Source organism: Bos indicus, chromosome 3 (genome assembly GCF_029378745.1).
Source record: "Bos indicus isolate NIAB-ARS_2022 breed Sahiwal x Tharparkar chromosome 3, NIAB-ARS_B.indTharparkar_mat_pri_1.0, whole genome shotgun sequence".
Lineage (NCBI taxonomy): Eukaryota > Metazoa > Chordata > Mammalia > Artiodactyla > Bovidae > Bos > Bos indicus.
In genome coordinates this window covers 7,816,393-7,832,084 of record NC_091762.1, presented here as the reverse complement: position 1 = coordinate 7,832,084, position 15,692 = coordinate 7,816,393, and the positions used below count along the sequence as shown (strand labels likewise).

General features: G+C 36.4%; 1 protein-coding gene across 2 annotated transcripts in view; it reads left to right on the top strand.

The window, feature by feature from the left end:
- The window catches only part of ATF6 (activating transcription factor 6), a 247,054-nt gene that overhangs the window by 23,497 nt on the left and 207,865 nt on the right, over positions 1-15,692 (top strand). For both annotated transcript variants that reach the window (XM_070782819.1, XM_019958118.2), the window contains exons 3-6: positions 1,858-1,945; positions 3,970-4,070; positions 11,125-11,254; positions 11,858-12,061. In XM_070782819.1, coding sequence (XP_070638920.1) covers positions 1,858-1,945; positions 3,970-4,070; positions 11,125-11,254; positions 11,858-12,061 — 523 coding nt within the window. The remainder of the gene's footprint in view (positions 1-1,857; positions 1,946-3,969; positions 4,071-11,124; positions 11,255-11,857; positions 12,062-15,692) is intronic.

Here is a 15,692-nt window from a genome sequence, read left to right as displayed (position 1 = left end):
ATGCTGGAGTGGGTTGCTAATTCCTTCTCCAAATGCATAAGATTTTATGGTTTCGTTTACTCTATGAGATGCTTTATAATGTTGTCTATAATTAAGTTGGGTTTTAATATTGACTGGTTGTTTAAGCAACTAATGTTATTTTCATAACCTCCAGAGCCTAGTCTTCAAGAAACAATATATTATATTTGAAAGGTTCAGGGAAATATGATTCTGACTTTATAACTAACATTCTGTTATCTCAAAGAAGTCATTCAGTCTTTCAGTTTCTTAGTTTTTCTGGTATAAAATAAGAGATTGGATTAAATCATATTAGAGGGCCCTTTGCAGTTGTATAACCATCATTCTTCTACATGGCAGTACAGTTTCTCTTGAGAAGTTGTTGAGGAAGCAGAGTATATAAGTATCAGCATGTTTTGCTTTACAATAAAATGGGCCTGTGAAATTTCCAACCAGATAAAATTCTTATGCTGTAAAAGGTATTTGACTTTTTTGGCTGAAGATTGAGTATGAAGCATCCCTGAAGTAGGTCACGCCACTATTGAGCATGTTACAAAGGATTGCTAGTAATCAGCCAAATATTGCTCAATTTACTTGGACTACGAAAGTTTAAAGATTTTTCATTGCTGAAAGTATGAGGCTGTTTAATTTTTTATGTATAGATTCAAATTTGAGGAAAAAGCAAAGGAGATTGATTTAAAAGTTGTTTCTTTCATAATTTCAGTAGTTTTTTCTTTTTTCTGTGTGCAGTTTCATGTGTTCTCTTAAGTAACTTACACTAATATTTTCTCAGTTTAGGGCAAATATAAGATAAGAAAAATTTCCCTTCTTCTGTTACAGTCTCAATAAAAAATAAACCAAATAATAGACATTTGGAAGGATAATATTCTAGAAATTATTACTAGTGGTTGTTAATAATTACTAGATTAATCTTTCCTTTTTGCCTGAGGGTTACTTTCTTTTTTGTTGCTGTTTTATTATTTGTCACATTAAGTTAATACCGACTACCTTTTGACTTGTTGTACTGTTTTTATATTAAGTTTCCTTTGTTCTTATCTCTGTGACTTCAGACATTTAAAATAGTAGTGATACTGTCTTAAGTGATATGAGGGTTCTGAAATCATGTGGTTATTCTATATTATTGTATATGGTAGAAAATGGTTATGACCCAGAATACACTTATATTTACATTAAAAAAAATTGTCACCTAAATGACAAGAAGCTAAGAGCTCCTCTAAAAGGTTTATTGACCCCTATTTGAGAAACTTGGTGTTATCTTCTAGGATTAAAAAAAATTTAGAAATTTGAAAACTATAGACCAGTAAAAAAGATAAAATTGCCCTCCTCCTGTGGATCTCTTCCTTCTCCCATAACCATTTTAATATTTGGTATATCTGAAGGTTCAGTTAGTCTCTTTATGATTCCTGAATGTCTTTTGGATATATCTGTATTCTTTCCATTGCAGATAGAGATGATTTTATAAGTAGGCATTTGCTTTGACTTTTTTCCCTTTAGTGACAGTGGGAAAACTTATTATACTGGATCTCCTTTATGACAAAACACATATTTTGTGTTAATATCTTGTAATAGTGTCTCTTCATTGAAAAGAATGAGACCAACTGAATCTTTCTGATAGATGTTGACTCCATTACCTCCTTCCTAGTTATTACTACTGTGCTTAGAGTAAATTGGTTTATCTCTAAGGTATCTAAGATATATTCTCAAGATGAATTGATTAACTTAGAAAATTATTTTTTCTAATTTGGGTAATAGTTATTTTTGACAAGTTGTTTCTGTTAGTTTGGTTTCTGGATGTATATATTTTAATCTGATATTCTTTTGCTGATTTGAAATCTACAGGAAAGTAATTTTGATAATCTTGATTTTGACTTGGATTTGATGCCTTGGGAGACAGGCATTTGGGACGTCAACAACCAATTCTGTACAGGTAATGATGTATTTCATTGATAAAAACTTTAAATGGATCCATATTATTTTATGGTTTGGTAATAGTCAAAATTAGGTGGGGTTATTGGTCTACTTTTATTTGTTAAAAAATTCCAGGGACTACATTCTACTTCTGGTATGGCCAGGCATACATAAATTTCTTGCCAAAATAGATATAAAGAATTTCAGAGTTATGGCAGAGTCACATAATGAATGAAAATTTTATAATTCAGAAATATCGATTTTGAATTATATGTAATACTCTAAGAGATTATATGTAATACTGTAATATTTAATATTTGAATTAAATGTAATACTGTAAGAGATTAACCTATCTGAGAATTAAACAGGATTTAGCGAATCAAAGGGAAGAGACTTGGATTATCAGAACCTAGGGCCTTAGTGTAGCTGTCTCATGTAGACCCTTCTGAGGAGGAGCCACTACCTGGACGATGCCAATATCTGTAAGGGGCCACTGAACTGGGTTTTGGGTGTGCTGAAAAAAACTAGAACCTAAAGCAAACTGTCCCTTCTGGGATAAAGCTGATGGAAGGATGAAAAAAAAATCCCTTCTCCCCCATTCTACCGTAAGAAACATCCTTCTAGAATCCCCTATTGACAGGACCTAAAAGGAAGCCAGCTGGGACTTGTATTAATTTTCATCACAGACTATAGGAGGTGAACATGGAGCTGAGTAACAGTGGGTAATTAACCAGCACATTTCCCCATCTAAGTTACAGCCCTCCCCCTCTGTTGTAATTCCTATTCCCCTTCCTTTTATATATTAGTATATCTCGCTCAATTCCTTTCTTTCCTCATAGAATATGGACTACACAGGGTCAGTGTTCTCATTACTATTATGTAACAAACTTCTCTAAAACGTAGTGGCTTAGAACAACAACCATTTTATTAGGCTCCCAGAATCTATGGGTTAGGAATTTGGACAGGATACATCAGGAATTTCTTGTCTCTGCTCCATGGTGTCCAGACATCATCTGGGAAGATTTGGAGGTTAGGGTAGCCTGACATCTGGGGGCTCGGACTACCTTAAGGCTTCTTCCCTCACATGTCTGATGCCTGATCTGAAATGATGTGAAGATTTGAACTGCCAGTGTGAGAGCTGACCATCATCTTTCTAAATGTCCTGGCTTCCTCAAAACCTGGCAGTCTCGTGGTAATCAGGATGCAAGGGCTCAAATGTGAGTCTTTCAGCTACCTAATGTAACCCAGACTTGGGATTCACATATCGTTACTCCCATACTCTGTTGATTTAGGAAGTCATAGGCTCACCTAGATTCAAATAGAAGAGAATATAATCACTCCTTCTTGATGGAGAAGTGGCAGGATCACAGTACAGATCATGAGACACGGTAGGTCTTTTGCTCCTAACTTTGGAGAACACAGTCTGGCACAGATTCTTCTCTCCTTCCTTCCTACCCTGTTAGAAATTTGGCACTGAGGAACACTGCTGGGCTGAAGTTGATCAACACATTTAAAAAAATAGTTCAAAAGATAGGAACATTTTTGTATTGTAATTTTATTGTCAAAAATGCTTTCCACAAAAAGTCTTCCCTGTTTCTTATGTTTTAAAATTATTTTGGGGGAAAATCTATAATTTCTTGCATATGGCATAATATTCAAAAGATACGAAAAGTCTATAGAGTAGAAAAATGTCTCCTTTGGCTTTTGTCCCTCAGCCAGCAAGTTCTGCTTCCTAGAGACAAGCACTGTGACCAATTTCTTAAGTTTATCTTTTAAGAGAATTAGTGCAGATGTTAGTAATAGTATGTGCATATGTATTTATATGTATATATACACATATAAACATACATATAAATTTATTACACAGATGGAAGCATATTGGATATACTATTTTCTGCATCTTGAATTTTCACTTGATGATATATTTTGGTGACCTTAGCTTCTATATCTGAATTTTGAGAGTAGATTTAACCTTTTTTCTTATTTATTCTGAGTTTATATTGTCCAGTGGGAAAATTTTTGCTTCTCCTTTTCCAATTAAAGATATTAAGACAGAACCTCAGCCACTTTCGCCAGCCTCCTCAAGTTGTTCAATCTCATCTCCTCAATCAGTGGACTCTTACTCATCAACTCAGCATGTTCCTGTAAGTAACTAGTCTTTTACAATGATTTTGGTTATAGTGGTATCTGGGAAATATGTATATGGGGAAGGAAGTTAACTTTTATTAAGTGCTAATATAAATCTTACCTCTTTTAATCCTGAGGAAGGACCTTGAGGGAGTTAGAAAGTTATTAGTCTCTTTGATTTTGCCACCCTTCCCTTATGATCTTGTTTTTATAATTTCGTTGCTTCATTTGTTTCATTGTACTTTACCAGTATCCAGTATTTTTTTGTTTATCAAGCTTACTCTGTCTTTATCAAGTCTTTTCTCTGTGTTACACTCTTTCCTCCCTATTAGGATATATGTTCTTGGAGGACATGGTCTTTGTGTGACTCCTTAGCCATAAAACCTAGAATGGTCTCCTTAGTTCAGGAATGCCTAGCACTATCTTTTGAATGAGTTAGTAAGGTTTTTTACAAAACCTTAAACATGCTTCTGCTCTTCATCTAGGAAAAAAATTCTTGAGGGCAGGAAAAGAAAATACCAAAAGACTTAGGCATTTTTTGGAAAGGAAAAAGGAAAAAAATATAAGAAGAAAATTTAAATTAATGTTTCAATATATTATATCTGATGTAAATTGAGGTATTTCATTCTGGTGTGGTTTACATGTAGCAGTTACTAAATCCTGATGATTTTATCTGCTTAGTATCTCTAGGATTCATCTTCTCCACCCTGCCAGACTATCATCACCTCTTCTGGATTAAGGCAATAGAATTTTGACTGGTCTCTCTGCCTCCTAATTCCCCAGACCTTTCTTAGCAGAGGAATCTTCAAAGAGAAATCTTTAAAAATCACAGGTTTGATTGTGTCAGTTTTTTGCTTAAAACCTTCCCAACCATTACAAGGACAAAATCCAAATGGCTAGTGTATCAGGCCCTCCATGACATGGCCCCTGCTTACCTTCCAGTCTTCTTTCTCACTGTCCTTCCTACCCCTGCCTTCTCACTGCTCTTGGCTTTACCTCCGAGAGCTCCTGTGTGCTCCAGTCTGTGAACAACTGCCCCAAGAGCTGTGTGAGACACCACCAGTGAACACGGGCAGTGAGACCTCTGCTTCTACCATTTTAGATTTTTGGACATGCTCTTCCTTCTAGCTGAAATAGCCTTTTTTTCCCTTCCCTTGGAAGAAGGTAGCATGTTACATCCCTGTTCTTCACTTTGTTTATTTAACTTAGTGGTATATATCCTGGAGGAAACTACAGTTTCAGGTTATAGATTCTTTCTCATTCCTTTTTATGGCTTTACAGTGTTCTGGTGTGTGGTTATATCATACTTTGTTCAATGATTTCTGTATTGATGGACATATGTATTGTTTTCAGTCTTTTCTGAACTCAAACACTGTTGTAATAAATAACTATATACATAAGACACTTCATATTTTTGCCAGGATATCTTGGGGATATACTCCTAAAGAGAGACTGCTGAGATCAAGGTGATTTTTAATGTTACTGTTTATTGCCGAATTTCCCTCCAAAGGGTTGTACAGTTGTGTATTCTGACCAGGCAGTATGTGAGAGAGCCAGTTTTCCCTTTATTGCTACATAGTGTTAACTTGTTTTATTTTCTATTCTTTTATTATAAGTATGGTTGGACATCTTTTGGTATATTTCATATGTATAATGCCTATTTGCATTTCTTTTTATGAACTGTCAAATTTTTGTCCATTTTTCTATTGGATTGTATTGGTCTTTTTCCCTTCAATTTTTAAAGTGTTTTATAACATATTAGAATTATTAGTGCTTCAGTTCAGTTCAGTTCAGTTGCTCAGTCGTGTCCGACTCTTTGCAACCCCATGAATCGCAGCACACCAGGCCTCCCTGTCCATCACCAACTCCCGGAGTTCACTCAGACTCACGTCTATCGAGTCGGTGATGCCATCCAGCCATCTCATCCTCTGCCGTCCCCCTCTCCTCCTGCCCCCAATCCCTCCCAGCATCAGAGTCTTTTCCAATGAGTCAACTCTTCGCATGAGGTGGCCAAAGTACTGGAGTTTCAGCTTTAGCATCATTCCTTCCAAAGAAATCCCAGGGCTGATCTCCTTCAGAATGGACTGGTTGGATCTCCTTGCAGTCCAAGGGACTCTCAAGAGTCTTCTCCAACACCACCCTTCAAAAGTATCAATTCTTTGGCGCTCAGCCTTCTTCACAGTCCAAGTCTCACATCCGTACATAACCACTGGAAAAACCATAGCCTTAACTAGACAGACCTTTGTTGGCAAAGTAATGTCTCTGCTTTTGAATATGCTATCTAGGTTGGTCATAACTTTCCTTCCAAGGAGTAAGCGTCTTTTAATTTCATGGCTGCAGTCACCATCTGCAGTGATTTTGGAGCCCCAAAAAATAAAGATTAGTGCTTAGGTTGTGAAATAAGTTACAAGTGTTTTCTTCTCTAATTTGTCACTTTCTATAAGCTTTATTTCTGGTGTTTACTTTCTCTAGGGATACTTTTCTCCATAGCTGAATGACCAATCTTCTATTGCTTTTGTTGTTGTTGTTACTCAAAGGAGGGTTTTAACTGCTCAGAAGTTATAATATTTATATTCTTGTCTTCTTGGATGTGTGTATATATAGATAGATAGATGTGTGTGTGTGTATATACACACATATAGATAGATATATAGCTATGTAGATAGACAGACAGATGAGAGAGAGAGAGTTTGGAAAAACCTCAAACTTACAGAAATGTTATGAGTACATTACAAAGAACTTTTTCACCCTGAATCATTTGAGACTAAATTGCCAACCTGATGCCTTGTCACCCCTAGATACTCCAATGTCTACTTCCTACAAGTAAGGATATGTCTTTTAGTCATAATACAGCTTAAAATCAAGAAATAAATGTTTATACCTTATGGTCATCTGATCCTCAGCTCTCATTTAGATTGTACCAGTTGTTCTAGAGGTATCCTGTAGAGAGCAAAAGGAGCTAGTTTGGAATCATACATTGCATTTGGTTGTCCTGTCTCTTTAATCTCCTTCAGTTGAAATAGTTCATTCTTCCTTGACTTTCATGACTTGTCACTTTTGGAGATTAAAGACTAGTTATTTTATAGACTGTCTTCTGGTTGGGTTTGCCTGGTGTTTCCTCAGGGTGAGATTCAGTTTTGTGGCAGGAATATCACAGAAGTGATGCTGTGTCTGTCTCATTTACTTTGGATGCTGTTGCATGCTGTTTTCATTTGTCCTGTTACTGATGAGGTTTACTTTGTTCATTTGATTAAGGTGGTATCTTCCAGGCTATTCTACTGTGAAGTTGCCCATCTCCCTTTGCCATAAATGGGTATTTTATGAGAAGGTACTTTAAAACTATGTAAAAATATCCTGTTTCTCATCAAACTTTAAATTCATTCATTTCTTTGTTTATATCAGTATGGACTCATGGTTTCCTAGTTTATTCAACAGATTTAGTTCAGTTCAGTTGCTCAGTTGTGTCCCACTCTTTGCGATTCCGTGAACCGCAGCACGCCAGGCCTTCCTGTCCATCACCAACTCCCAGAGTTCACCCAAACCCATGTCCATTGAGTTGGTGATGCCATCCAGCCATCTCATCCTCTGTCATCCCCTTCTCCTCCTGCCCTCAATCTTTCCCAGGTTCAGGGTCTTTTCCAGTGAGTCAGCTCTTCATATCAGGTGGCCAAAGTATTGGAGTTTTAGCTTCAGCATCAGTCCTTCCAAAGGACACCCAGGACTGATTTCCTTTAGGATGGACTGGTTGGATCTCCTTGCAGTTAAAGGGACTCTCAAGAGTCTTCTCCAACACCACAGTTCAAAGGCATCAATTTTTCTGTGCTCAGCCTTCCTTATAGTCCAACTCTCACATCCATACGTGACCACTGGAAAAACATCGCCTTGACTAGATGGACCTTTGTTGGCAAACTAATGTCTCTGCTTTTTAATATGCTGTCTAGGTTGGTCAAAACTTCCTTCCAAGGAGTAAGCGTCTTTTAATTTCGTGGCTCCAGTCACCATCTGCAGTGATTTTGGACCCCAGAAAAATAAAGTCAGCCACTGTTTCCACTGTTTCCCCATCTATTTGCCATGAAGTGATGGGACTGGATGCCATGACGTTAGTTTTCTGAATATTGAACTTTAAGCCAACTTTTTCATTCTCCTCTTTCACTTTCATCAAGAGACTCTTTAGTTCTTCTTCGCTTTCTGCCATAAGGGTGGTGTCATCTGTCTGTCTGAGGTTATTGATATTTCTCCCGGCAATCTTGATTCCAGCTTGTGCTTCTTCCAGCCCAGCGTTTCTCATGATGTACTCTGCATATAAGTTAAATAAGCAGGGTGACAATATACAGCCTTGATGTACTCCTTTTCCTTATTTGGAACCAGTATGTTGTTCCATGTCCAGTTCTAACTCTTGCTTCCTGACCTGCATACAGATTTCTCAAGAGGCAGGTCAGGTAGTTTGGTAATCCCATCTCTTTAAGAATTTTCTACAGTTTATTGTGATCCACACAGTCAAAGGCTTTGGCGTAGTCAATAGATTATAGCTCATTATTTTATTTATTCTGATTCTTATGTTGTCCTGGATTTTGCCAGTGCTGGTCCCTTCACTGACTCCTGTGTTCTGGGCTTTGACACCCTACCTCAGGCTGATGCAATATGGATACAATCATTACCTTACTCTGACTCCCTGGGCTTGGCTGCCTGCCCTTAGTTGCTTCGCTTGGACTCTGACACTCCCGCAGGCTGCCTCTCTGCGTCCGTGCTTGTCTTGCACTGTGCCCCATCTAGTGGCTTTAGGATCAAATTATTCAGGAAGTAATAGTTTCTAAGTGACTTGTTAATATATATATTTCCTAAGGTTTTAGTTTTAATTTTCAAATCTCTGATCCATTTGGAGTAATCCTGGTTTATGATGTAAGATACAAATCCAAGTTTTTTTGTTTTCCTCAATGACTATCAGAAGGACTATTCCAGTACCATTTATTAAAGTTCCTTTTTTTTTTCTCACTGATTTCAGTTTTGTGTATGTGTTTTAAACTTACGTAAATGGTATTATATTAGATCTCTTTATTTCTTACTGTAAAAAATTAGCACAGTGTTTTTAAGACCCGTTCATATTGCTCTGTCTGCATCAGTTTGTTGAATGTAACTGCCTAACCCTTCACCTGCATCACAGTGAACATTGTCAAAGATGTCGCCTAGTAGGCCTAAGAGCTGACCTTCATATGAAGTGTTAAGGACAAATCTAGTTTTAATTTTCACTGTATAAATGAACTAGTTTTCCCAGTTGTATTGCCTTTGTAATCATCTTCTTAAAGAATATTATATGTTTCTCTGTTACTAAGGGTTTCTTTTTTGTCTCTCAGTTAAGCTTTATCATTTTCTTCATATAGACCTTATACATTCTTTAAAAATTAATTCCTAGGTATATCATAATTGCTATTACTATTATGAATGAACTATTTTTATTATATTGTCTAAGTGATTATTAGTACATTTTTATAGTGAACATTTTTTTGTTGGTTCTTAAATGTGTTCTAAGTAGATAGCACATCATCTTGCAAAACAAAGGCACTTCTGTCTCTATTTTAATATTTGTTCCTTTTATTTTAGTTTCTGCTATAATTATGTTTTGTAGAATTACAGAAAAAGCAATTATTTCTTTCTTGTCCCAACTTTAATGGCAAAGTATTAGTATTTTACCATTAAGTATGACTTCGGCTATCCAATGATGCCTAGCTTTTTTTTTTAAGTGTTAAATCATCCTTCCAGTTCTTATTTTCTAGGACTTTTATGAAGAATCTTTGCAGAGTTTTATTAAATGCCTTTTAAGCATCTAAGGCCATAAAGATAATCATTTCCTCCTATATTATCTCTTACTGTTCCCCCCCCCCGCCCCCACACACAAATGTATTATTATTCAATACACTATAAGGTTCATGCAGTCCTGGGTTTTGGCTACATGGTGATAGGTGTTAGGGATGGATGAATGAAGCAGTTCTCGTCCTCACCAGCATGACTGAGAGTGACCATTTCTGCCACATGCTCTTTCAGGTTATTTTAACTTTTCGTATCTGATGATTAAAAAGAAAGATTTTCTTTTAAATTTGCCTTTGGCTACCATTTGCATTTCCTTTTCAGTGAAATGATGACTCCTGTCCTTTGTTCATTTTAGGCAAATATTTTCTCTTAATATATATCTTTTAACTTTGTTTATGGCCTGTTTTTTATTATAAAATAATTATTATTCAAATCTGTTTTTTCTTCCTCTATGGCTTCTGGATTTTTGACTTAAGGGGGCCTACGTTATGCTAAGAGCAAACAAGTATTCTTTTAACTCTTCTTTCAGTGATCTTGTAGATTCTTTTGAAGATGATATGATGTATGTATGTAAATGTATATGCCTATTTATTTATTATACATAACATCTTTCTTTCTTGGAATTGAAATGCTACTTTATCCTATGTTAAGTTTCTTTATTTTAGCAAAATGAGACAGATCCACTGAATATTGAATTTTGGAAAATATTAATATTTGTATATCTCTGCATTATTAATTTACCCATTAAATAAAATAGCCCTGCTCCTTTCAGGATTTTTCTTTCAAACATTAGGGACAAAGGTAGTTTTAATAAATAGAAAAGGATGAAAATAGTAAGAATTATTTGTTTTTGAAATTCCTGTAAGTCTGAATAAGAGATGGTAGGGAAAAGATATTAGCATTTTAACTGTAAATCTATAATGATACTAAATGTTTGTATGGCTAGGAATCAAGTAAAACATAAAGTTTGTGGGAGAAAATGTAGAAGCAGATCAAATCAGTGATCGTATCTTTAATATAAGAGGGTTAAATAGACATACTTCGCTTTTAGTTATTTTTACTTTTGTATTGATGGATAATGTTGATTTATCCATCATCTCTTAGTGCTTACTGTGTAGATATAGTTGTAATATATCACACCTTTGACTTGAAATTATCTTGAAGTGTTTCTGTTTATGCATGGATCTTGCCTCTCTTTCTAAGCCATTTTCTGCTCAAGGATACTGTTCTTCTGCATGAATTTATTTGTGTTGTATTTTACTGCAGGAGGAGTTGGATTTGTCTTCTACTTCTCAGATGTCTCCTCTTTCCTTATATGGTGAAAGCTCCAACAACCCCTCCTCAGCAGAGCCACTGAAGGAAGACAAGCCCATCATTGGTCCTAAGAGCAAAACTGGTATTACTCCATCTGCTAGCTTCTGTTATTTCTATTGTAGACTGAGAGTAAGCTCCATATCTTAAAGGAAAATGTTGGATTAAGTGTATGTTTATTAAGCTAGCTTGCTGTTTTTAAACTAGTGGACCTATATCCTTTGTTGTGAACGTTAATGTGAAGAGGAAAGGGAAAAAATGATCTTCTTTGGTTGTCTCTGTCTTTATAGGTGAATGATGCCCTGAAATAGATTTAGGGCCCCATCTTCAGGAGAAATTTCCAAGTTTCACCTATAAGAAGTTGAATGTGAGGCCCATCTGCCTGTGGCATTTGTTAACCTCATTCACCTCAATGCTTTATTCAGTGATTTTAGCTGTTTTTCTTTACTGGTTCCTGTGTCCCCTTTGCAAAGCTGTAGCTTGGTCAGAAGGGAAGACCTCAGATTGAGGACTCTTCTTCAGTCCACTAAGATAAAATTCTGTTTTTCAGTACATTAAACTATGCTTAAACTTCAGTTAAGGGTAGTCAGAGGTTAAGATAATGTGTAGAGAAAGGTGTATAATAGAATCTGCTTTCTTGGATTTGCTTAATTGCACTTAAATAATTTGTGGTTTGGTTTTTCTCCAGAAAATGGACTGACTCCAAAGAAAAAAATTCAGATAAATTCGAAACCTTCAATTCAGCCCAAGCCTTTATTACTTCCAGCAGCACCCAAGACTCAAACAAACCCCAGCGTTCCAGCAAAAACAATCATTATTCAGACACTACCAACACTTATGCCATTGGCAAAGCAGCAGCCAATTATCAGTATACATCCTGCACCTACTAAAGGTACCTGAATGGAATCTGATGTTCTGTATGTTTAATTGGAGGACTCTGAGGCATGGGTCATATGACTTGTTTTAATTCAGGGTATAATTTCTGAGCATATGTTGGGTGTGTGTGTCAAGAATGTCCTTGGCTCTGAGGAGGTTATAGAGAGATGGTTAATAGGTGGTTCCTGTCCTAAAAAGGGAGGTAGCTATCCAGATCAATTATATCTGATACTTCTTTTTTCTCACAGTTTTAGTGAAAACAGCCTCTAAGGCTTGTAATTTTGTAGGGAAGAAGAAAATCTGGGAAACTTTCTTGATGCTATTGTATTCTGAGATTTTTGTATTTATGAATTTTTTTTTGTTTTTAGGGAGAGGTTAGTATTTAAAATACAGTGGTCCATTTCAGGTCTAATAGGTGTGGTTTGACAATAGAATCAGACTCTTAAATCTCCTAGTAGTAGGAAGAATTGTTTAATAAACATGAGCTTATACAGGGCATTAAATACCTGAACCTCTGACTTCAAGCCATTAAGAATGTGTGTTTCTATATTTCATCCACTAGATGGCCTCGTATAGTTGATTCTATAAGAAGTTGAGGTCTATATTAAAAGAAGTTCAAGTCTGAGGATTTGGTACTGTTCACATATAGGAATATGTATATAGTTGTCACATATATGACCAACCTAGACAGCATATTAAAAACAGAGACATTACTTTGCCAAAAAGGTCTAGTCAAAGCTGTGGTTTTTCCAGTAGTCATGTATGGATGTGAGAGTTGTACCATAAAGAAAGCTGAGCACCAAAGAATTAATGCTTTTGAACTGTGGGGTTGGAGAAGATTCTTGAGAGTCCCTTCCCTTGGACTGCAAGGAGATCCAACCAGTCCATCCTAAAGGAAATCAGTCCTGAATATTCATTGGAATATTCATTGGAAAGACTCATGCTGAAGCTGAAGTTCCAATACTTTGGCCACCTGATAAGAAGAACTGACTCTTTGGAAAAGACCCTGATGCTGGGAAAGATTGAGGGCAGGAGGAGAAGGGGACGACAGAGGATGAGATGGTTGGATGGCATCACTGACTCGATGCACATGAGTTTGAGTAAGCTCTGGGAGTTGGTGATGGACAGGGAGGCCTGGCGTGCTATAGTCCATGGGGTCGTAAAGAGTCAGACAAATGACTGAGTGCTGAACTGACTGAACATACAGGACTCATTTGCACACAGAGCTCTCTTGGGAAGAGTATTCATCATCCTGCCTATACTGATGTGTGTACACATGGCTAAAGCGAAACTTGTGCAGCATTGTTTCCGTGGATTTATCTTATTGGCACCAAGTAAGACTAGGTATCAGTGGGATATGGGTTATAAATAAATACCAGTGTTACGTTTATAACTATTTTCAGTTATAGATTTTTAGCTCATTTCTTTGAAGCATGGTTTTAGTGAGGGCAAGGTCATAAATTTGATTTCTAGGTACTCTATTAACTTTGCTCTATTCCATGGTCATAGACAGTATGGCATTGATAAAAAGAACTAGGTGAAAGACTGGATGGATCCGTGAAAATTCACCAATCCCTTCCAGAAAACCCCAACCAAACAAATCTGAAATACCTGCCCTCTGAAGACAGGGTCAAAATACGGTCTTTTTCATATGAAAAATAGCAGTCCTGTCTAATGGGTATTCTTGGGACCTGTGAATGGATATCATGAACTACTTGAAATAAAATGCAAGATTTAGTGTATATTATTTGTGAATTTTTCTAGGGATAGTCTCCAAAACTTTCATCAGGATCTCAAAAGTGTACATCATCCCAAAGGCTAAGAATTTAAATGTGTGAAGAACTTTATTATAGCTTCCATAAGCTATTAAAACACATACATAAAAGGTAAAAGTTTGACATTAATATGATCAGTATGTAAAGCAAGAGGTGTTCCTAAGAATTTGCTCTTAGTAGACCATTGGCTTCTTGCCTGGAGAATCCCAGGGACGGGGAAGCCTGGTGGGCTGCCATCTCTGGGGTCGCACAGAGTCGGACACGACTGTAGCGACTTGGCAGCAGTAGCAGCAGACCATTGGCTGTGTTTGAATGATAGAAAATCTTACCTATAGCGAGAAGAGAAAACTTCTCTGAGCAGTTTATCAGTTTCAGAGGCCTGAATCATACACTATTCAGAACTTCAGTGCTTTCCCATTATCTGAAAACAGTATTTATTTTGGGGGGAGCATATGCTAATACAGGCCTCGTTACTATTTTTATAGTGTAATCTGGAGAGGTAATTTTGTAATAACATAACAGATTTAAATGTATAACTTCCAGTCTTACATTTATTTGATAATGGGGAGGGAAGAAGAGAAATAGGAAAGGCATTTTACAGTTAATCGATATAAGTATCAGAAGTAAATATTTGTTATTAAAAAAGAAGTAATTTCTTTTTTTGGCTACACTGTGCGGCATGCGAGATTTTTGCTCCCACTCAGGGATCAAACCCTTGCCCCCTGCATTGGAAGTGCAGAGTCTTAACCACTGGACTACCAGGCAAGTCCTGCAAAAAAGAAGTAATTCTTACAGGATTAAGTTCAAATTGTCTGGCTTGGAATGTGAAACTCATCATGGTTTGTCTCCAGTTTAGTTTTCTAACTTTACCTTATAATAATAACTCTCCTTTCTATAAATCTTTGGTTCAACTAATTTGGCTATTGTCCATTACATTTTCTTGTTTTTTCTAGTTTCTTGACATGCTGTTCAGTCTGCCGTAAATAACTGCTGCTTACTTCTACATCTGTGTCCTATACATTCATTAAGATTCTTATGATAGTGCAGGTGAGAGGTGTTGAAACTTAGACTATCAGTGAAGATCCAGGATAGACAGTGGAGATGTTAGAAAGTGTAGAATCACAGGGGTTGGCAGTTAGGTGATGGGAATGGAGGATGGAAAAAGGGCAAGTATCCTCTCTTGGACTTTTTGGGTAGATAGTGGTTCAAATCATTGAAATGGAGGATAAAGGTAAAATAACTTGCTCCAAGTCGTCCTATTAATAGAGGCACAGTCAGAACTTGAGCCCAGATGGTCTGGCTCAGAGTCTGTGTAATTAATTACTATGCTCTGTTGCCTCTAAAAGAATGCAGACAAGTGGTCCTTGATCTCACGAAATTATATCAATAGTTAAATAACAGTAACTATGAAAACTAATGAATTAATTATACATGAAATACCCTTACGAAAGTTATTATACATAAAAGATCAAGTGCCAGATACCATTCTAAGTGCTTAACTGTGTCATCTTATTTAATCCTTACATCAACTCTGTGAGGATAGGTGCTTTATTATCATCTTCATTTTATAGATGAGAAAATTAATACACAGAGAAATTATTTACTCAGTCACACAGCCATACTCTTTCAAACAAAGAAGACATTCAATAAATGTTTGATACAAAGTTTGAAATCTTTGAAGATAATTGAAAACGAAGACACTGACTATCACAATCAGTGAGTCATCCATAGTCAAGTATTCAGCATTGAAACCAGCCATGGTCCATGAAGGGGGATTTGTGTGTAATGCCAAAGAGGATTTTAAGCATGCTGAAATGGATAAACAGTGTTTTGGTATGCCCTTTTTAACTGTTTGCACATGAGGAACAGTAG